The 20,123-nt window shown below is 55.6% G+C and overlaps 2 protein-coding genes across 5 annotated transcripts in view; one reads left to right on the top strand and one right to left on the bottom strand.

Moving 5' to 3' along the window:
- Positions 1-7,079, top strand: part of Tmem184b (transmembrane protein 184B) — a 47,026-nt gene extending 39,947 nt beyond the window's left edge. The window contains exons 6-10 of one of the 3 annotated variants that reach the window (XM_090328696.1): positions 751-842; positions 1,428-1,597; positions 2,006-2,200; positions 4,076-4,096; positions 4,821-7,079. In XM_090328696.1, the coding sequence (XP_090184822.1) occupies positions 751-842; positions 1,428-1,597; positions 2,006-2,200; positions 4,076-4,096; positions 4,821-5,062 (720 nt within the window). In that variant the 3' untranslated portion in view covers positions 5,063-7,079. Of the gene's footprint in view, positions 1-750; positions 843-1,427; positions 1,598-2,005; positions 2,201-2,367; positions 2,840-4,075; positions 4,097-4,820 lie in introns of those variants that run through there. The other 2 variants (XM_090328693.1, XM_090328694.1) reach the window with 2 other exon arrangements.
- A 1,258-nt stretch (positions 7,080-8,337) lies between these two features.
- On the bottom strand, positions 8,338-20,004 carry Maff (MAF bZIP transcription factor F). Of its 2 annotated transcripts, XR_016534631.1 has the most exons (4): positions 19,720-20,004; positions 10,245-10,309; positions 9,410-9,998; positions 8,338-8,483 (listed from the first exon to the last, which is right to left on the bottom strand). XR_016534631.1 is itself a non-coding variant. In XM_090328697.1 (3 exons), the coding sequence occupies exons 2-3, from the start codon at positions 10,278-10,280 to the stop codon at positions 9,564-9,566; spliced, it is 471 nt and encodes a 156-aa protein (XP_090184823.1). In that variant the 5' UTR covers positions 10,281-10,309; positions 19,720-20,004; the 3' UTR covers positions 9,325-9,563. The 2 variants fall into 2 exon arrangements, 1 of the variants encoding a protein (XP_090184823.1); XM_090328697.1 differs by lacking the exon at positions 8,338-8,483 and having other exon boundaries at positions 9,325-9,998.
- Between the last annotated feature and the right edge of the window lie 119 nt (positions 20,005-20,123).

Here is a 20,123-nt window from a genome sequence, read left to right as displayed (position 1 = left end):
CTGGAGGTTGGGTGAGTTCACAGAAGCTGGTTCTGACTGCCTGGAGTGAGATCCTGCTCCAGAGAGACCCTGCTTTGGCTCTTCTGTGCCCACCATAGTAACCCTGTGTGGTATGGAGAGCAGATGAGCACTTTACCAAGGTGCTGCCACTCAGAGACCAGGAGACCACCCCATCTGTTGCATCCAGTTGAAATTGAGCCTTTGGGCCTCCATACCTGTGTGTTTGAGCTGGCCTTTTCCTTAGCTTGCTGCCTCCGCAGGCTGCCTCAGCCCCCCAGTAAAAACTCTGTCCCCAGGACTGAGCACAGGTGAGGAGCCAGACCGGGTGGATGAGAGGAAGGAGGCAGATCCTCCCCACCTGCTCCCTCAGCACCAAGGCCTCCAGACCCTCGCTGCAGTCTCCTAGCCTGCCAGGCCGCTGCAGCCCCTCCTCAGTGCTCAAGCCCTGCACTTGGCCACCCTCTGCCTCCTGGCCTTTATAGTTGCTGTTCCTTCTTCCTGCACCGGGAGTCTGGCCTCCTCTTCCTGGAACCTTCCTGTGGGCCTGCCAGGAGCCCTTGCTTCCAGTCCTGACTCCTCACATGGCAGTGCTGCATGGTTTCATCCACATGTCTACCTTCCCCCGGAGACAGCTGTCCCCGGGCGGGGAGGGGAAGAGTCTGAGGCCTCTTCTGTCCCTGGTGTCCAGCCACAGGTACAGATCAAGTGCTTTTCACAGGCTCTCATCCTTCTCTTGCTCTCCCCAAATAGGCCACCCTGCAGTTCTGTGTGGTGAAGCCACTCATGGCCGTCATCACCGTGGTCCTCCAGGCCTTTGGCAAGTACCGGGATGGGGACTTTGAGTAAGCTAAGGGTCCTCCCTGGGGCGTGTGGGGGGAGCATCGCCAGGGGCTGGGGCAGCCACACAGGCTCCATAGCTGTGACCTTCCCACGCTTCATAGAGCTCACGCCTGACCTGGGCAGCAGCTGTCCTTGTCCTTGGTATCAGTGCCAGGCCAGGAGTGAGCACTTGGTGCTGCTCAAGCCACTGAGCCCTTCCAAGGCAGGGGATGAGGGAAAGTCCCCCTATGTAAATTATCCATGCACATTGCATTTGAGGGTTGGCAAAAGTAGCCCCAGCCTGACCCATGCTTGTGACCACTGCCTGTGCACCCTCTGATGGAGGGTGGCTCCCTCACATGGCTCTGGCGTCCTTGCCAGGGTCCCCCGCCAGGAGACATGGGGGCAACAGGCAGAGAGCTGTTTTGTGTGCAGGCACACAGCCCCGAACCTACTCCACTTGTGCACGTCCCAGCCCTGTCCCCAACCTCCAGTGGCTCATTGTGCCCTGCTGAGGAGCATGCCAGTGAGCCCTGTGGGCAGGGAGGAGGTGGGAGTGTGCTGCCATCAGTAGGACTGGCCCCAAGCAAAGTGTACCCTTTCCACAGTGTCACCAGCGGTTACCTCTACGTAACCATCATCTACAACATCTCCGTCAGCCTGGCCCTTTATGCCCTCTTTCTCTTCTACTTTGCCACGCGGGAGCTGCTCAGCCCCTACAGCCCTGTCCTGAAGTTCTTCATGGTCAAGTCAGTCATCTTTCTCTCTTTCTGGCAAGGTCAGTCTCTTCGTACCTCCCTCAAGCTCCCTCAGCCTCCCCCTGCACACTCTGTTCTCTTCTCTGCCTCCTGATCATGGATCTGGGGCTGGGGACCCCAAGCCGCCAGTGTCCTGAGGGACCCCAGCCTTGAGGTCACGGAGACTTCAGCCATTGAGTCCTCAGGGACGCATTGGTGGTTACCTCATGGTGACCCTGCATAATTGGGATGTCTCAATTTTAGGGCTGGCAAAGGCTGGGAGAGTGGAGTTTTCCACGGTTCTCAGCTTTGTATCACCATCCGCACCCTACAGGAGCACTGAGCCCTTTCTTGACCTCACTGGGGTCTGCAGGCATGTGGGTGGGGCTTCATGGAGAAGCAGGCCTGGGAAGGTCCACTCTAGGGCCTGACAGTGCTTCTCTGTTCAGGTATGCTGCTGGCCATTCTGGAGAAATGTGGGGCCATCCCCAAGATCCACTCTGCCCGCGTGTCGGTGGGCGAGGGCACTGTGGCTGCTGGCTACCAGGACTTCATCATCTGTGTGGAGATGTTCTTTGCTGCGCTGGCTCTGCGGCACGCCTTCACCTACAAGGTCTATGCTGACAAGAGGCTGGATGCACAAGGTAGGCAGGCTCCTGGGGACCACCCCAGCAGAGGGAGCTCCACAGCCCCGCCAGCATCCTGCAGGGGTTCATCCTGCTCTAGGCCATATGAGGGGACTGCAGAGGTTGGAGTACAGAGGAGTGGCAGGGCTAAGACTACTGATCCAATCCTGGAACCCCTCTTGCAGCAGGTTCCAGTGCAGAGACCCAGTGATGCTGTATACAAAGTCCCAACCAAAGTGCCAGGCATGGGGTGCCCACCTGTAATCCTGCTGAGGCACTGGGTCGTGTTTGAGTCCAGCCCGAGCTACATTTAGACCATCTCAAAAAAATAAAAAGTGTCATTCTATTTTTAGGATAGTGACTAATGACTAGACAAACACGGTACTGTTTATGGGATCTGTCTTGTCCTTTAATTCCATCGTCTCTAAAGCTTTGCTCCTCTCCTCCCCCCCTGGTTATTTAAGACAGTCTTTACTATCTAGCCATATTTCCCTAGAGCTTACAGCCCTGCTGGGATCACAGGCCTGCAGGCATGTAAAGTTACTTTGGCAGTACTGTGATTTGAATTCAGGCCTTGTACTGAGTTCAGCTCTAAAGTTCCTTATAACAAAACCACAACAAACCAACCACCAAGTCTATTTACTAGTTAGAAGCACAGTCAGGTGGTAGTAGATTTTAACAGCTTTCTCTTTATACCAGTGCTTACAGTTGTGGTTAGCAGCCCCAAGCTGTACACGCTAGTGTTCTGAAGGTCACCAATTCCAGTGCGTGCGTGCGTGCGTGCATGTATGTATGTGTATGTGTCTGTGTATCTTCATTCTGAGAGATACTGTGAGTTTAGGAGCTCCCTGGGGATTGGGTGATGTAGAGGGTGGAGAGCCTCTTCCGTGGGAGGAGGGGGAGCTGAGATTGACCCAGACTGGCCTTCACAGTGAGCTGCAGAAGGGGCTAAGGAGCGGGAGCCTCCTGTCCAGCCATTGACCCAGTTCTGCTTTCTAAGTGGCTGGGGGTCAGAACTCACTTTCTCAGGCTGGGCCCAGTGAGTGCCCAGAGGTAGTGGGGACTGCAACCACAGGACTCACTCTGTTCCTCCTGCCCTGTCTGAGAAGAGGCTTTGAGATGTACTCCACTTTGTCCTCCTGCACACCTGCTCTGTGTTCTGTTCTTTGCCAGCAGAGGCTCCATCTGGTCTGCTGGGCCCCTAAGGAGAAAGATCTGACCAATACTCACCCAGTGTGGAGGCCATGCCCATTGGACTTGGTCTTTCTGGCAGAGCCTGTGCCCACGAGAATGTCACCCTTGGCCTAGAGCCAGGCCACCTGAAGGGACAGGCTGAGCTGTGGCGTAAAACTATTTCCATACCTTAGGGGCTTAGTGAAGGCTCACAGTTGCCTTTCTGGACCGTCTTTCCATACACTCCTCCAGACACAGCTGCCAAGGGAGAAACAGTGTGGCCTAGCAGGACAAGCTGCGCTGGCCTACTCCTGCCACCCTTCCACAGAGGTGCCCTCATCTCCCAGCCTCAAGTTAGGCAAAGCCAGTCCAGCTGGTCCCAGCTCTGAACCTGTTTCCTTGCCTGTGAGTGTAGTGAGGACTGGATAGCCAGTCAGGGTGGGGTTCTGGCTTTGATGTGAAAGTGGAACCCCACCTGTCAGGAAGACCCTGTTAGCCTGAGCACCAGGGGAGGGGTCATCTCCACACAGATGTCCCATGGGCCTTGAGGGGCAGCCAAAGTGGGGAGGGCCTGGGGGAGGGGGTTGAAGGATGTGTGGTGTCACCTTAAACTGGGGATGGGCTTCTGTGGTTCACTCAGTTGTCTCTTATCTTCTCTATCTCTCTGGCTTCTTTTCTCACCCTTTGTCCCACATTTGCCCCGGGTTTGGCCGAGGGCAGTGCCAACATACGGCCCTTACGGTAGGTCCTGCTCTCCTGTCTGTCTGTACATTGTGCTGCACGTCATTCTGGTCACTCACCAGCATGCCTGATGTACCCCTGTGTCCCTGTCTCCCCACATGCATCCTGGGGTGGGAGAGCCCAGAGCACCTGCTTGCCACGGGCTCTTTAGAGAGCTTGCCTGCTTTCCCCCCCTGGTCTCTCATTCTGTAATCTGCCGTGCTCCATTCTGGGGCACAACAGCACCCCTTAAAGAGATAGCAGGGGGTATATCAATGTTCCCATGGCAGAGAACAGAGGACAGAGACCTGGGTCTGAGTCAGACATCTTGGTCCAGAGTTGAACGGATCCCCGCCAGCGTGGCTTGGTGGCCACTCAGCCTTCCTGAGCTTGTGCCATGAGTCATTGGAGGGAATTGGAGGAGGCCCAGTGGGACAGGGAGCACTTCCCCTCTCAGAGGGCCAGCCTTGCCCCCCCCCCAGGTGGGGTGGGTACTTCTCAGGTAGGAGCTGTGGGGAGACATTCCAGGTACATTGTAGCCTGTTAGTCACCCATCCGTGCTCCCCTGCGTGCCCCTCCCCCACAGCCCCCCAGCTCCCTGGCTGCTCTCCACTCCCCAGGGATACTGTTCTGTCCTGCCCCTTCTCATGCCCCAGACCTGATCTCTGTCCCCAAATGAGGGGAAAGGGATGAGCAGCCTTCCTGCTTTCTTGGCATCCACCCCACCCCTGACTCCTCCCTGCAGGCCGCTGCGCCCCCATGAAGAGCATCAGCAGCAGCCTCAAGGAGACCATGAACCCACACGACATCGTGCAGGACGCCATCCACAACTTCTCACCCGCCTACCAGCAGTACACACAGCAGTCCACGCTGGAGCCTGGGCCCACCTGGCGGGGTGGTGCCCATGGCCTCTCGCGTTCACACAGCCTCAGCGGTGCCCGAGACAACGAGAAGACTCTCCTGCTCAGCTCTGACGATGAGTTCTAGGCAGGGGACAGGCTGAGAAGGAGCAGCACCATACCAGGGGACGCTGTGCCCTCCCCTGGCCTCATAGCCCAGGAGGCGACTGGTGCAGCTTCGCTATTGCCCTTTATTTATTGGACCAGAAACCCTCACATATCACTTCCAGAGGAGCAGGTGGATGTTGCCGGCCTGGGGGACAGCCTGGCTCTCCTGGCCTTCAGGAATATGTACACAGACAGACAGGGCCAAGGCCAGAGGACGCTGGTCTCAAAGCCACGCATCTGCAGCCTGTCCTGGGCTAAGGCACGCTGGGACCAGCCAGGTGCACATCCAGATGTCTGTGCGTGAACCAGTGGCCTCAGCCTTCTAAGCCAACTCGCCGGGAGAGCTGAGCTCCCAGGGCCCTGCCCCACCCCGTGCAATACACTGACTGGGCTCTCCCTCACCTGCTCCCCTCTTTGCCTCGTTTTGTCCAATGCTAGATTTGCCTCTCTCCAGGCAGGAGAGGGGGTGTGGACACTCTGGACCCCCTCCTCCTGATCTAGGACTGCCTGGCATGCTGCAAGGATCACAGCCAGACCCTGGGGTCTCTGCTAGGAAGGCCTCGTCCTCCAGGCCCTTTGCTTGGCGAAACAGGAGGCGCTGGACTCTGGCTGTCCACACTGTGGTCACTCTGCCCAACTCCTGGCCTGTGAAGTGTGATCAGCAGCCTGCACTGCCCTATCTCCTGAGTTCCGCTCTTGATGGAGTCTAGGGCAGAGCCCTGGCTTCCTGGCTGCTCCTCACTCAGGGGTCACCGACTCCCCCTCCGTGGTTAGAGTGGTCCTAGCCTCTCCCTGGGGCTGCCCCCTCCTGTTAGCACCAGGAAGGTCTAAGTCTCCACGTTTCACTCCAGCCCCCAGGGATGCCAGGAGGGATAGCCATGCTGCAGGGGCGGAGGTGGGAGGGGTGGTCCCAGACTCCACACAGGGCCTGGGGTTCTGCCTTGTCTGGCCCCTAGCCCATCTCTTCTGTGCCTTAGTCACACATGAAAGTCCCCTCCCAGCCCTCAGCTTCCCTAGACATGCCCTGGGGGTGTCTTATAGTTGGTGGCACTCAGGATCCCGCAGCACTGGGCCAGGTGCCGTTGGACAGGAATCAGGAGTGGCTGAGGGTTCCTGTTCCTTCCCATTGTCCCTTCTGCCCCATATACCTGGAGCCTCCTTGAGGGCCAGAGCCCGTTGGTAGACGGAGCTTATGCCAGCCACTGTCAGAAAGAGCCCCCTGCATGTTCTACAGGCGGAGTCCTGCGTTTGAGCTGCAGTAGCTTAGAGAAGTGGATGGAATGAAGAGGCTACACCCTGCCCGTGGCTTTCCCTAGAAATCGGCTTTTGGTCCTTCCTGGAATAACCAGGCTCCTGGGGTCTCTGGGAAGGGTCCATGGGGGCAGTGGCACCCCAGCAATGTTCCCAGCGTCCTGCCCTCCTTGTAGCCCAGAGGCCTGCATGTGGCATGCCAGAGGCAGCTCCAGGCCCCATGGGGTGGGGCTGGGTGCTGGCTAGCTGGCAGATGCTGCAGTTCAGGGAGCAGCCCAGGCTTCCTCCCATGTTTGCTTTCTCTAGTCTGTTTCTCCTTTCTTCCAGGCCAAAGTGTGTTGCTGATTTCTGCCTCCCTCGGTCTTCTCCCACCCTGGCGCTTGCCCACATGTATGGAGGGACCCGGGGGGAGTCCAGTGGCAGTGAGTCAGTAGTCTCTGGGGACATGGGGGCCGGATAGTAACCTGTGCCGGAACCCCTGTCTTCCCCCTTCCTAGGATGCATAACCTACCTTTTTTTCCCCCCAAATAGAGTAGCTCTTTGTACATACAAAATACTTGAAAAATTAACCGTATGACGTATGAGAAGACAGAGTCCCTAGTTTTGTATCCCGTCGTATGACTGCCATGAGTTCCACCAGAAAGCACTCTATTTTGGTCTCTGTGACATTTTGGATGTGTGACAATTGAACACATGACGTGAGGAAGATGTATATCTATGAGATAATATAGATTGTATTGAAATTTCTTCTGCCTGCCGGTGAGGTTCTTTTCCTGCCTTTCTGTTTTCTCATGGGAGGGTGTAGTGGTGCTGGGCAGGGCTCTCCGTCCTCTCCTTGTAGATGATGCAGAGGCAGTGAGGAGAGATGGTTCACATTGCTTTGGACCAAACTCCAGTTCTAGGTTCCCCATTAGACCAGCCTGGGGCCCTCAGAGGTGGGAGGGGGTGTGAATACTGGACTTTGGGCACCTGCTCTCAGCTTGCATGCCTTTCTGGGGCCTGGCCAGCCCCTGACCTAGGGCTCAGGAATGTTGAGTGGGTGGGGGAAATTCCCAGCCAGCTTGCAACCTGGAGGAAAATATTTCACGAGTCTCTTGCTGCCCACGCCTCCAGCCTGAGCTCAGCATTTTAGGACGGGGTCCTGGCAGAGTAAACCTGAGAGGGAAAAGGCCCTGCAGATCCAGTCCTGATGCTTCTCCAGCCTGCCAGGCATGCCTCTCTACCCAGCCACCCGCATGGTCCTCTAGGCCTGTTTGACCTGAGCATTTCTTCTTTTTTAAACATAGTACCTTGCTGGCATTGGTGGCTCGTGCCTATAATCGTAATCACTAAGGAGGCTGAGATCCAAGGTTTGCAGTTGGAAGCCAGCCCTGGCAGAAAACTATGAGACTCTTACCTTCCCTAAACTACCAAAAAAGAAAATGCTAGAAATGGAGCTATGGCTCAAGTGGTAGAGCATCAATCTTGAACAAAAACTCATGGACAGTACCTAGACGCTGAGTTCAAGCCCAGGACTAGCATCAAGAAATAAATACAGCCCCTTCATTTTTGTATGCGTAAACTGAGGCTGCAAAAAGCTACCCACACTGGGAGATTCAAACCTTGATGCCCCTGACCACGTCCACTTCTTGTGTGGGAGGTCAGCCCAGGAGGCTTGGCAGAGAAGGAACTCGGCTCAGGATTAAGACAGGTCTGCAGGCTCCAACCAATAAGTATTCCTTCCCCTACCTTTTTGAGCCTTCCACAACATGGCGCAACTATGTTCAATCGGCTGGAGTTTTTCCCTGAATGGAATTGGGGGTCCCACTCTTTGAACAAGTGCCCAGGGAATGTTACCCTGTCCTCTAGGGAGGGTCCAGGACAGGATGGTTTCCCTGTTCTACCCTCCACCCACCCTGCTGCAAGAGCTAGTGGCAGACTCAGCTTCCCACCCACCAGAGAGGATCTTGGCTGGTCCATCTCAGGTCGCTCATTCAGAATACAACAGAACCCAGGACACACTCCTCTGTGGAAAGAGAGCTGACTTTATTCAGAAAGTACAAAATGCACAAGATAGATAACTGGCTCACTGTAAGTCAGAAAATAAATAACTTCTGGGGGCCGGGCAGTTTTTAAAAATAAGTTCTTTGTTGTTGTCACCATCTGGCTTTCTGTAAATATAAGATAAATGTGATTTATTTGCAGATATAAAATATAAAGTCCAGCTCAGAGCCCATGACACTTTTCTCAGAACAGGGATTGGGCTCTGGCTGGGAAGAATAACTTAGATTTGTGCAATAAATAAAACAGTGGACTAGGCAGCTTGTACACAGTATTGGGGAGGGCCTGGGCTTTCCCAAGAGAGTGGCAATCAATGGCAGTGCCAGCCCCACTGTGGTGGGTACTCAAGGGTTCTGGGGAGATTCTGACTCCCAAAGACCCCCATTCTCAGCTTTGGAAACTGCAGGGTCTGCACCCACCCCATCTCCCAGCATGCTACCATGGTCACCTCCATTGTTCCTTTTCTCTTTTGCTGGCCAAGTCCAGGGCACCCTACCTTTTAGGAGAACCCTGGGATGGAGCCAAACCAGCTCCTTCCCTCACCTCCCTCTGTGGCACCTTCTCTCTCCTTCTGCTTCTCTTCCCTTGCCTTCTAAAGTCTCCAGGTTAGGAAGGGTCTCTACCCCCCAATTATTCAAGTCCCTGTCTACTGTCCCCTTGAAATCCAGGGCTGCACTGCAGTGAGAAAACCCGTCTTTGGGTTCTAGCTCCATTACTGATCCGTGGCCTTGGGCACTGTCCATCTGACAGCTTCCCCATCTCCACTGGGCTCCACTGGCCATGGCTTTGGAAAGCCAGCCATCCCAGGCCCAAAGCAGGTGTGGGAGGTGTCTTCCAGTGTAGCTTCCCAGCATGACCGCGCGCGGGCGAGTTCTGGGAGGGCAGGGAGGGTGTACTGACTGGCACAATGAGAGCCAGTTCCAAAGTGAGACGTTCTTTCCCTGTTCCTCCAGAGCGGCTCTAAGTCCCATTCCTCCCCATCTGAAAGGGCTGAACTCAGCCCAGAGGGAACCATGGCCCCGGACAGCCCGCCTACCTAGCCAGATTGCCTTTCCCAGGGCTGATGAGTCCGCGCGGGGAGGGGGCGACTTGACAGGGGAAGACAGAGCCCAGAAAGAGGCTGTGTGACCGCAGAGGCACTTGGGAAGAGAGCGGGCCTGGGGGCGGGCTCTAGGGGGCGGGGCCGGGCACTAGGAGCAGGGGGCGGGGTCTGCGCTGGGGGCGGGGCCCGGCGCGGACTTGACGATGGTGATGACGCTGGCGGGCGCCACGAGCGTGGCGGGCCCGCGGGTCGCGGCCACCGAGCGCGCGAAGCCCTGCAGCGCCTCGCACTTGCCGCGCAGCGCGTCGAGCTCCAGGCGCATGGCGGCGTTCTCGCGCGCCAGCTTGTCCACCTCGCGCTCCAGCTCCGACTTCTGCTTCTGCAACTCCTCCTTCTGGCACACGCGCTTCACGCGGCAGCTGGCGGCGTAGCCGCGGTTCTTGAGCGTGCGGCGCCGCTGCTTGAGGCGCGCCACCTCCTCGGCCGAGAGCCCGCGCAAGTTCCGGTTCAGCTCGCGCACCGACAGCCCCATCAGCGCCTCGTCCGACAGGTGCGGCGTGTTCTCGCTCAGCTCGCGCTTGACCTGCGGGCGGGCGCGGGGAAACTGAGGCTGGCCCGGGAATCCGGAAAAGGGAAGGCAGCCCTGGGGTCCGAGGCTCCCCGGGGCTCGTCCAGCCCCGGCCTGACGACCCCTCTGGGAAGGCGCCTGGGAGCAGGCAGGGCAGCGCGGGAGGGAGGGGACCGGCCTGGGCTGGAAGGAAAGGGGAAGCCGGGGTGTGGAGGCCCAGACCCGGGGAGGGAGCCCTGGGGAGCGGGGGAGCCGGCTCACCTTCAGGGCTTTGCTGGACAAGGGATCCGCAGACATGTTTGCACAGTGCCTTCGGGTCTGCAGACCTAGAGGAGGAGAAGGGAGCTCGGCTCATTTTGGTTCGTTTGGTTATTTTTCCCCTCCAGCGACAGTAAAATCCAAATTTCTACACCTTGGCATTAAGGATATTTCCTCCCACAAGGGTCCAGCATAATGGCTGTGTGTGTGTGTGTGTGTGCTGGTACTGGGGCTTGAACTCAGGACCTGTGACTGCCTCTTAGCTGTTTACTTAAGGAAGGATGGTGCTTTATTTTTATCACTTGAGTCACAGCTTCTCTTCCAGGTTTTTTGGTTTTGGGTTTTTTTTTTTTTTTTTTTTTTTTGGTGCCTAATTGGAGAAGAGGGAGTCTCACATCCCAGCCTCCTGAGTAGAGTAGTCAGGATTACAGCATGAACCACTGTGCCCAGCCACAGTGGCCTCCTGAAATGACCATTCCAGCCTCACAGCTCTGTACCTGCTGCTCTTTACTGTTCTAATTCTCACAGCAACATCTGGAGGGCTAGAAAGCACACAGACCTGGTGCCACATGTACCCAGACCTCTGAGAGGGGTCAGTTCACTAGCGGGCCTCTGGCAGGCCAGTGGCCTCCCCACTGCCTTCCTTTCCCCTGGGTGACCCAGAGCCTTTGGCTATTAATCAAATTATGGAGTGTGGATCTGGAGACTCTCATGATCCCTTGTCACTTGGCCTTAACCAAGTCATCACAGCCACCACCAGAACCTGCAAAGTGGCCCTAGCATTCACCCCTCTGACACAACACCCTCATGGCTCCCCAGACTCTGCTGACCACACCCTCCTCCAGAACTCAGAGACCTCTGCCTTTGCTGCTCCTCAGGGCCTTTGTACAGGTCACTCCTTCTGCCCCTCATTCTTGTTCTCAGGATAATCTGTTTGTGCACTCACACACGCACAGACACACAAACACTGGGGCTTTAACTCAGGGCCTTGGCTTTCATTTGACTTTTTTTACTCAAGGATGATGCTTTAACCTTTGGGCTGCTACTGTTTCAGGCTTTTTTTGCTGGTTAATTGGAGATGATTCTCTGACTTTTCTCATCTTCTCAATTAGCTAGAATTACAGGCATGAGCCACCGGAAATAACAAAACCATTGTGATGGCAGGTAGGAGAGACTCCACAGGAAGGAGGGCGAGGGATGTGAACAGATTCCCAGAGAAAGATCATTAACATGAATGGCTTACTCATCCCAGAGGATGTGCAATCTCCTTAAGAGAAATGCCAATTAAATGATCCCTAAAGACTATTTTGAGACTTTAAGCATCTGGCTCTGGCTCTGTCCCTGAAGTCTGCCCAGTCCTTCTTCCAATCTCATGTACCCGTAGTTTCAATCCCACCACCACATTACTGTTCACATACATGCTTGCTGTTGCCCAGGATTGCTTGCTGCCTATCTGAACAGGCAGGTGCACCAGTGTCAGTAGAATTTTAAGTGACTCGGGCTGAGGACTGGGGACAGTCCAATGCTTCTTGGGAACTCCCTAGTCTTGCCTGACCCACACAGTCGGGGCTGGCAGCTCAGAGAACAGGATAGGAACAGACAAGAAATTGTCAATTCAAAAGATTCGCCTGACAGAGTGGGATGTCTTAAGAGCCACCAGCAACCTGTGGTACCCCATGCCTGTACCCTCAGCACTCAAGAGGCTGCGACAATTGTGAGTTCAAAGCCTGCTTGGCCTACATAGTAAGATCCTGTCTCAAAAACTAAACAACACATAGAAATGGAGGAGGAACAAAGGAAGAACAAATATAGCAGTGGTACTCACTGGACACTATGTAAAAAATGAACTCGAAAAGCATGAGAGCTTGTCACTGCAGAAAACTCCAACGAGGAGAGCCAGCATTACCAAACCCTGACTATTGAGTAATAAAAATGCACCAAGCTGGGCACAGTGGCTCACGCCTGTAATGCTAGCTAGTCAGGAGGCTGAGGGTCACTGTTCAAAGCCAGCCTGGGCACTAAAAAATCTGTGAGACTCTTATCTCCACTTAACCACCAGAAAACCAGAAATGGTGCTGTGGCTCAAGGGGTAGGGCAGTAGGGCAGTAACCTTGAACTGAAGAGCTCAGGGATAGTGCCCAGGCCTAGAATTCAAATCCCATGATGGACAAAAAAGAAAGAGTGGGGCCAGGAGTTTGACCTACTGGTAGAGTGCTTGCCTCGCATGCACAAAGACCGGGGTTTGATTCCTCAGTACCACGTACATAGAAAAAAGCTGGAAGTGGTGCTGAGACTCAAGTGGTAGAGTTCTAGCCTTGAGAAAATCCAAGGACAGTGCTCAGGCCCTGAGCGTAAGCCCAGAACTGGCAAAAAAAAAAAAAAAAGAGAGAGAGAGGGGCCGGGAGTTTGGCCTAGTGGTAGAGTGCTTGCCTAGCATGCACGAAGACCCGGGTTCAATTCCTCGGTACCACATACATAGAAAAAAGCTGGAAGTGGTGCTGAGGCTCAAGTGGTAGAGTGCTAGCCTTGAGAAAGTCCAAGGACAGTGCTCAGGCCCTGAGCCCAAGCCCAGGACTGGCAAAACAAAAAAAACAAAAAAAAAAAAAAAAGAGGGGGCCGGGAGTTTGGCCTAGTGGTAGAGTGCTTGCCTAGCATGCACGAAGACCCGGCTTCAATTCCTCGGTACCACATACTTAGAAAACGCCAGAAGTGGTGCTGAGGCTCAAGTGGTAAAGTTCTAGCCTTGAGAAAAATCCAAGGACAGTGCTCAGGCCCTGAGCTTAAGCCCAGGACTGGCAAAAAAAAAAAAAGAGAGAGAGAGAAAAAGAAAAATAAAAACAAACTTGTGGGTGAGGACAGGAGGGGAAAAGTGGGAGAGAATGAGAGAAGGATGACACTGTCCAAAATGAAAATGTGCTTTTTAATCTGACTTATGTAACCTTGTATATCAACTTTATAATAACAATAAATAACAAATTTTAAAGCCCTAAATGACAGGGTCTGGAGGCATGGCTCAAGAGTAGAACATTTACCTCACAAGTGCCAGCCAGGTCCTGAGTTCAAACTCTAGTACTGCAAGATAGGACTAAAACAAACAGCAAAACACAGCAAACTTCTTGGGCCCCTGGCAGAGCTTCAGCAGAGTCCCAGGTGAGGACCCTCAGGTCTGGATGTCACGTGCAGACCCTGGGTCTCCTCATCCACTGCAGGGCTCAGGCCTGAGCTTTCTACCTAGCCATTCATGGGGGATCTCTGCCCTGCTCCTGTCTCAGCAAATCCAGGAACCTCAACTGTCCTGATTTCACAAGACACCACCCTCACCACCTCAGAAGCGTGCATGCCACCCTCACCAACCACACCCTACAGTGCCACCTTGGAGAGCCACCTGCCCCAGCACCCATCCAGGGAGGGCCTTAAATTCCTCCCTCCCCATGCCAACTGCAGGATCTTTCCCCAGCCAGAGAGCTATCTCCCATGGCTCCCTACTTCCCGCCAGGAGGGCAGAGTCCAGGAGGGAATTCCTTTCCCTTCCTTCTACCTGGCCCTCCCTGCCTTTCTACCCTCTGGGTCACTCCCACCCCCACTTTCCTCCCTCACTTTGTCTAACACTACTGCTGCTCATCCTTCTCCTGACACAGGTGCCTATGCCAGGAAGCCCTCCCTGACCTCCACCTGGGGAGGTAATGGTCTATTTCCTTGCCAGCCATCTGTCTAGACAGCTGAGTCAGCCCTGAGTAGTGAGGCCACAGTTCAGGGGCAAGAGAGACAGCAGGCAGGGGGCGGGGGTGGGGAAATTCCTTGACATGGTCACCCAATTGGTCAGTGCCCAAACCAAGCTCCAAAGCCAACCTAGTGGAGAGAAAATAGTCACTTTGGGTCCCCGGATGTAGCACTGGCGTGGGAGACAAGCCAGAGTCTGAGTCCTGCCGCTGTTTCTCCAGACCATGTGACGGTGGCTGGGTCCTTTTGCTCCCCTGGGCCTCCACTTTCCCATCTGTAGGGTGGAATCAGTGTCTGCCGCTAGCAGTTTCAGGTGCTATAAACTAATTTGAAATTATTACAACTGCAGTATCCGTCCAGGAGGGGTCAGACCCTGGGCCAGCACTGGTCAGCACCTCCCAACTGGAAGTCACTTTAGGGAAGGCCCCCAGAAGCCATCTGCCTCCTCACACTATCAAAGAGGATACCAGAGAGGGGTAGCTCTTGCTTACAGTCACATAGCAGCTGAGTTGCTGCTGTTTTGCCAATAGGGAGAAGTTCTGAACACATATATAGGTACAGGACTGCATCTTGATCCCACCATACTGTCTGTCATCTCCCAAACCTCCTGACAGTGCTGACCTGGAGAAGGCAAAACAGAGGCCAAAGGTCATGCAGCCAACAGGAGCAGAGCAGGGGACTGAGGACACACCAAATTAGATGCCGCATGGCCATGCGGCCCAGGCACAGCGCCCTCTCTGGACTCTGTTTCCTTACCCCTGGCATTTCTCTGCTCTAGAGGTTCACTGATAGCTTGTTGGGTGCTGGGTTCTGAGTACTAGATGCTGTACCTAATCCAGCACCCCAGTCCCTCATAAGTCAGCAAAGTGGGGATGAATTCCAGGTGCAATGGTTGGAAGAGGAGATGAAGGATTGTGGTTCAAGGCCAGCCTGAGCAAAAAGTAGTTTTCAGGCTGGATGCTGGTGGCTCAGGAAGCTGAGATCTGAGGATCTTGGTTCAAAGCTAGCCCAGGCAGGAAAGTCTGGAAGACTTATCTGCAATTGACTAACAAAAAAGCCAGAGGTGGGACCGGGAGTTTGGCCTAGTGGTAGAGTGCTTGCCTAGCATGCACGAAGACCCGGGCTCGATTCCTCGGTACCACATACATAGCAAAAAGCTGGAAGTGGTGCTGAGGCTCAAGTGGTAGAGCTCTAGCCTTGAGAAAATCCAGGGACAGTGCTCAGGCTCTGAGCTCAAGTCCAGGACTGGCAAAAAAAAAAAAAAAAAAAAAAAAGCCAGAGGTGGAGCAGTGGCTTAAGTGGTAGAATGATAAGGCTTTAAAAAAAAAAAAGCTCAGAGGGCTGGGAGTTTGGCCTAGTGGTTAAAGTGCTTGCCTAGCATGCATGAAGACCCGGGTTCGATTCCTCGGTACCACATACATAGAAAAAAGCTGGAAGTGGTGCTGAGGCTCAAGTGGTAGAGCTCTAGCCTTGAGAAAGTCCAAGGACAGTGCTCAGGCCCTGAGCTCAGGCCCAAGACTGGCAAAAAAAAAAAAAAAAAAAAAAGCTCAGAGACAGCACCTAGGCCCTGGTTCAAGCCCCCAAACAGACAGAATAGACAGACAGACACACACACACACATACATACACGTTTGTAAGACTCCATCCCCCAGCTATGGGGGAAGCACAGGGCTGGCACAGTGGCACATGCCTCTCCTCCCTAGCAACACTGGGAACACAAGTTGGATCAGAGCCAGGCCAGCCCTGAAAAGAAGCAATACAAAAAAGGGCTCAGGTGGTAGAGAACCTGCCTAGCAAGCACAGGCCCAGAGTCCAGTCCCAAGAAACGGGGATGGTCATAACACCCCAGCAGCCTGGACAGGGTAAGGCATTACTTGTGCCTGGCTCCCCCTATATTACCCCTCCACCAGGCACAGACCTCACTAATCAATCACAGGCTATTCCTCAGTCTAAGATACAGGCCCTCCGTCTCCACAATTCTGGTTTGCATCCAGAGTCTGGACTCAGCTTCAGTCCTCCACCTCTCCAGAGGCCTGAGAGGTGGGACTGGTGAGCTACTCTTCCTTCTGTTCCCTCCTAGGCCTCAGCTCCCTCCTCTCCCCTCTCTTTTCTCCCCTCCCCCCAGCAGCATCCTGAAAGCCAGGGAGGCCCCTCTGTCCACAAGTGAGGAATGTCCTTGCTTGCAGCCAGCCTGTGACAGAGGGACTGGCATGAGAGGGGACTTTTTTGGGCCTCCAGCCGGGGCTCCTGAAAACAAGCCAAGAAGCCTAATCCTTCCACTGCCCCACCCAGCCCCCCTGGGTCTGCACAGCTAACCTCTAGGCTAGAGCTTTCTAATGGCCTTTCAAGGCTCAGGGGTGAGCTTACTCCAGGTGGTGGGGGAGCTGCCCAGTCCTGGGGCATGTCCCTCCCTTCTGTATCCCTTTCCCTGGCCCCTCAGTCCATGCCAAAGATGTCCTGCAGACACTGCCCCGCCCCCCCCCACCCTTCCTGCTGGCCTGGGTTCCATTCTGGCTGCAGGGCCAAGCTACTCACTCTTGCTTGGTGAGGACAGAGGGAAAAAATGTGTTTGCCTAGATTTTGGCAGCTAATGTGGGCTGGGACGCCTCCTCCCTGCCTGCTGGAAGGAAACAAGGCTGGAGGTACAAAGCAGCGCAGAGAACAAGGCCTGAGGTTCTAAGCCCTGGCTTTGGCACCATACACACTGTGGCTTCAGGTATGTCACTCCCAACACACCACACCTCCCTGAGCCTCAGGTACCACCTAGCAATGAAAGCTCTAAGCTAAAAGGGTCAGATTCTGGGCACACAGACTTGTCAAACCACCAGCAAAGGGGGAGAAGGGGAAGGAAATCAGGAAGGCTTTCTGGAGGCAGGGGCATGGGAACACAAACACTCCTATCAGTCCTGACCATCCTGCTTCTGCATTTGCAAAGCCAGAGACCACTTCCTCCTTCGGCTGCATGGAACCACAGCCGCCTCCTCACTGGCCTCTAGTCTTGTCTGCCTCCACCTCTAACCCCAGGAGTGTCAGGAGATCATTACTGACACAAACCCAACCATGTTTGGCTTGTTTCAAGACCCTGTGCTGCAGGCCTCCCCACCAGCTCCCAGGAGTCCTGGGGCCTCCACCTCATTCTCCCTGTCCACCCTCCTCTTGCTAACAACAAATGAGCCAGCATACAGTGGGTTTCCTGATTACAGCTACCACAAAGAGGGTGTGTGTGTGTGGTCCCTGTCACTCTGGGGAATTCCTGCAAGAATCCCACAGCCTGTGCCCAGGCTTTCTACTTCCCTGTTTCCAGCTCTTTTACACATGTCATGAAGATCTTCGATGCCACCAAGCCTGTGCTTACTTCTTCAGTCACCAAGCACTCAAGGCTTACTGTATGTCAGTCTCTGTGCCGAGCCTTGAAGGTCCAAAAAGGAATCACAGCCCTGTCCTCAAGTCCTCAAGTGCTTCACCAAACTACCATACTTCTCACTACCTCCCCAGAGGAGCCTTCCATGATTGTCCCGATTAAGCTAGAGCCCTGTCATATACTTTTTTTTTTTTTTTTGCCAGTCCTGGACTTGAGCTCAGGGCCTGAGCACTGTCCTTGGACTTTCTCAAGGCTAGAGCTCTACCACTTGAGCCTCAGGACCATTTCTGGCTTTTTTCTATGTATGTGGTACCGAGGAGTTGAACCCGGGTCTTCGTGCATGCTAGGCAAGCACTCTACCACTAGGCCAAACTCCCGGCCCCCTGTCATATACTTTTAAGCCAGACTGACTTCCCCTTCATGCCAGCTATCCTTGTCAGCCAGGGCTTGGCATGTAGCTCTGTGGCACCTCCCCGAGGTATGTCTCTGGGTCTGGTTATCCATCCCATCCCCAGCACCTGGTCTGCCACAGGGACCTGAGTGCAACGAAAGGCTAAAAGCAACATTCAAAAGGGCTGAAGGTATGGTTCAAATGGCAGAGTACCTGCTTAGCAAACACAAGGCTCTGAGTTCAAATACTGCCAAAATAAAAAATAAAAAGCAACCTCTGAGAGGATGGTAATGGTGGCCTGGGAGGAATGCAAAAGGAGGTTGAGCCTTTCAGTGCTAACTTTCCATGTGTGACTGAGCCAGCTGACCATTTCCCCTCATCTATTGACCCCTGACCCTACTGGGAGATGTTTCCTGCCAATGTTTGTAGATGGGCCTGCCTGGTTCCTGTGCTCCTGCAGCCAACCTTCTCCTCCTCCATCTTCACACACACACACATACACACACACACACACACACACACACACACACACACACGGCTCCTGGTCTAGGGTTTGGCCCTACTTTCCCACAGTTTTGGAAAACAGGCTGTGTATGCTGGCTCCCAGAGGCTCCCACTCCACCTGCCATCTTGCCAGCCACCTGGAAGGCTGCCTACTTCCTCCTGTAGATAAGGGACACTGGGGATACCACCTGCCCTACTAGCAGAACTCACAGGCTCAGAGTCAAATCCCTATCACTGTACTGACAACCAAGCCAGATCAATCGCCCCTCCTGTGATTCAGTACCAGACTGGACAGTGAGGTCCCTCCACAGCCCATCTCGGGCCAGTGCTTTCCACGGCTCCTAGGTACATGGCATTAGGTCTGTCCTGCCCTGTCCAGTGTGGGAAGCCCACAGATTGCTACTGTCTGCTGACCCTGCCTGGTCCACAGCTGCCAGCTGACCCAGTTCTTCACCAGACTCCGGGGTCCTGAGTCGTGCAGACCTGGGACAGGTCCAGTCTAACTAGTCCCCCTGTGAACTGAAACTCCCAGGCGGGTGGCAACCAGCCCCACCTAGTCACCACTGGGCAGGTGCGCCTGCAGAGGCGCTGGGATCCTTCCTCTTGCGGTGGTAGTGGGGGACGGGGGAATTTCCTGGCTCTTCCTTTTTCTCCTGAGATCGAGAGCACGGTCAGCTCTGAGAACTTCCCCGCTAAGGAACTCTTCTCTGGAGTAGGAAACTCCAATGATGAAGACCTGGACCGAGTCCATCTTGTCACCAGATCACGGGGGACATCGGGTGAAGGGGGCTCCCTCCCCTCCATCCAGGCGGGGTGGGATTTTTTTTTTTAATACTTCTACCCCACTCGGTGGCTGCAGGCGTTGGCTTTGGGTGGGGACAAGCCCAGGGGTCACACGGCTCCTGCGCTGGGAAACTCCAGACAGATCAAGAGCCGGGCGGTCCCCGCTGGGGAGGGGGTGGCGGCTAGACCTCCAGACCAGCGAGACCACGGGCCGCGCGCGGCCTCCCGAGCTCGGGGCCCTGCGGACGCACGAGCACGTCCACGGGGGAGGGGACACACGCACCCGGGATACGTCACGCTCGCCTGCCCGCACACCCCGGCAGGGGCCCCGACGCCCGCCTGGATCACACGCATGCCCGCCGCCCTCGGACGTAAACAAACCGCGCACGCACAGCCCGCGGGCGCCGGTCCAGGGACTGTTCTCACCGAGTCACGTAGGGCGCACCCCGCCCTCGCCCCGCCGGCCGGGAGCGGACGGCCCCGCTCCGCCAGCCCCGAGCTCCAGCAAAGTCCATCTCCACCTCCCATCCGGGCTCCCCGATCGGCTCTCCCCGTCCCCCAACCTGCCAGCGGCCCGGATCGCCGACAGAGCGGTCCCGGACCCCGGGGAGCGGAAACCCTGCCTATGCGGGGGGGGGGGGGGTCTGCCCGTCCCCGTCCCCGGTCCCCGTCCCCGGCTCCCTCCAGGTCCCCGTCCCCGACCCAGCCCTGCTCCTCACCCGCTCTCGGCCCGCTAGGCCCGGCGCCCCTCGCACGCGCGGTCTCGAGGCTGTTCCCGCGGCTGTTCCAGCCCCGCAGCCCTGCTCGGTCTCTCTTCGTGTCCGAACCGCGGGGTTCGGGGAGCGTCGCGCCAGAATTTTGTTATGGGGCGGGCGGCGAGGGGCCGGAGTCGCGCGAGTTGTAAAGCGAGCTTCCCGGAATTACTCACGCACAGGATTCCTTTCATTCATAAAAACCCAGTCATGCGTTGACGTCACCGCCCCGGCCACCGCCCCCCCTTCTCGGGCCCCCAACGGCCGCGGGGGTTTATGAGTCCCGCCCCCGCGGAGGCCCCGCCCCCGCCGAGGCCCCGCCCCTCGACGCCCCGCCCCCGGCCCCGCGGACGCGGCGTGCGCTCACGTGA

The sequence above is a fragment of the Megascapheus bottae genome, chromosome 2, assembly GCF_031878675.1.
Source record: "Megascapheus bottae isolate mThoBot1 chromosome 2, mThoBot2.hap1, whole genome shotgun sequence".
Taxonomy (NCBI): domain Eukaryota; kingdom Metazoa; phylum Chordata; class Mammalia; order Rodentia; family Geomyidae; genus Megascapheus; species Megascapheus bottae.
This window is presented reverse-complemented; position numbering and strand designations above follow the sequence as displayed.

Coding starts and splice junctions, on each gene's coding strand:
- Maff (XM_090328697.1), bottom strand. CDS start 10,280: ATGTCTGCGGATCCCTTGTCCAGCAAAGCCCTGAAG. Junction 9,999..10,244: donor TGTCCAGCAAAGCCCTGAAG/GTGAGCCGGCTC, acceptor GCCCGCCCGCAG/GTCAAGCGCGAGCTGAGCGA.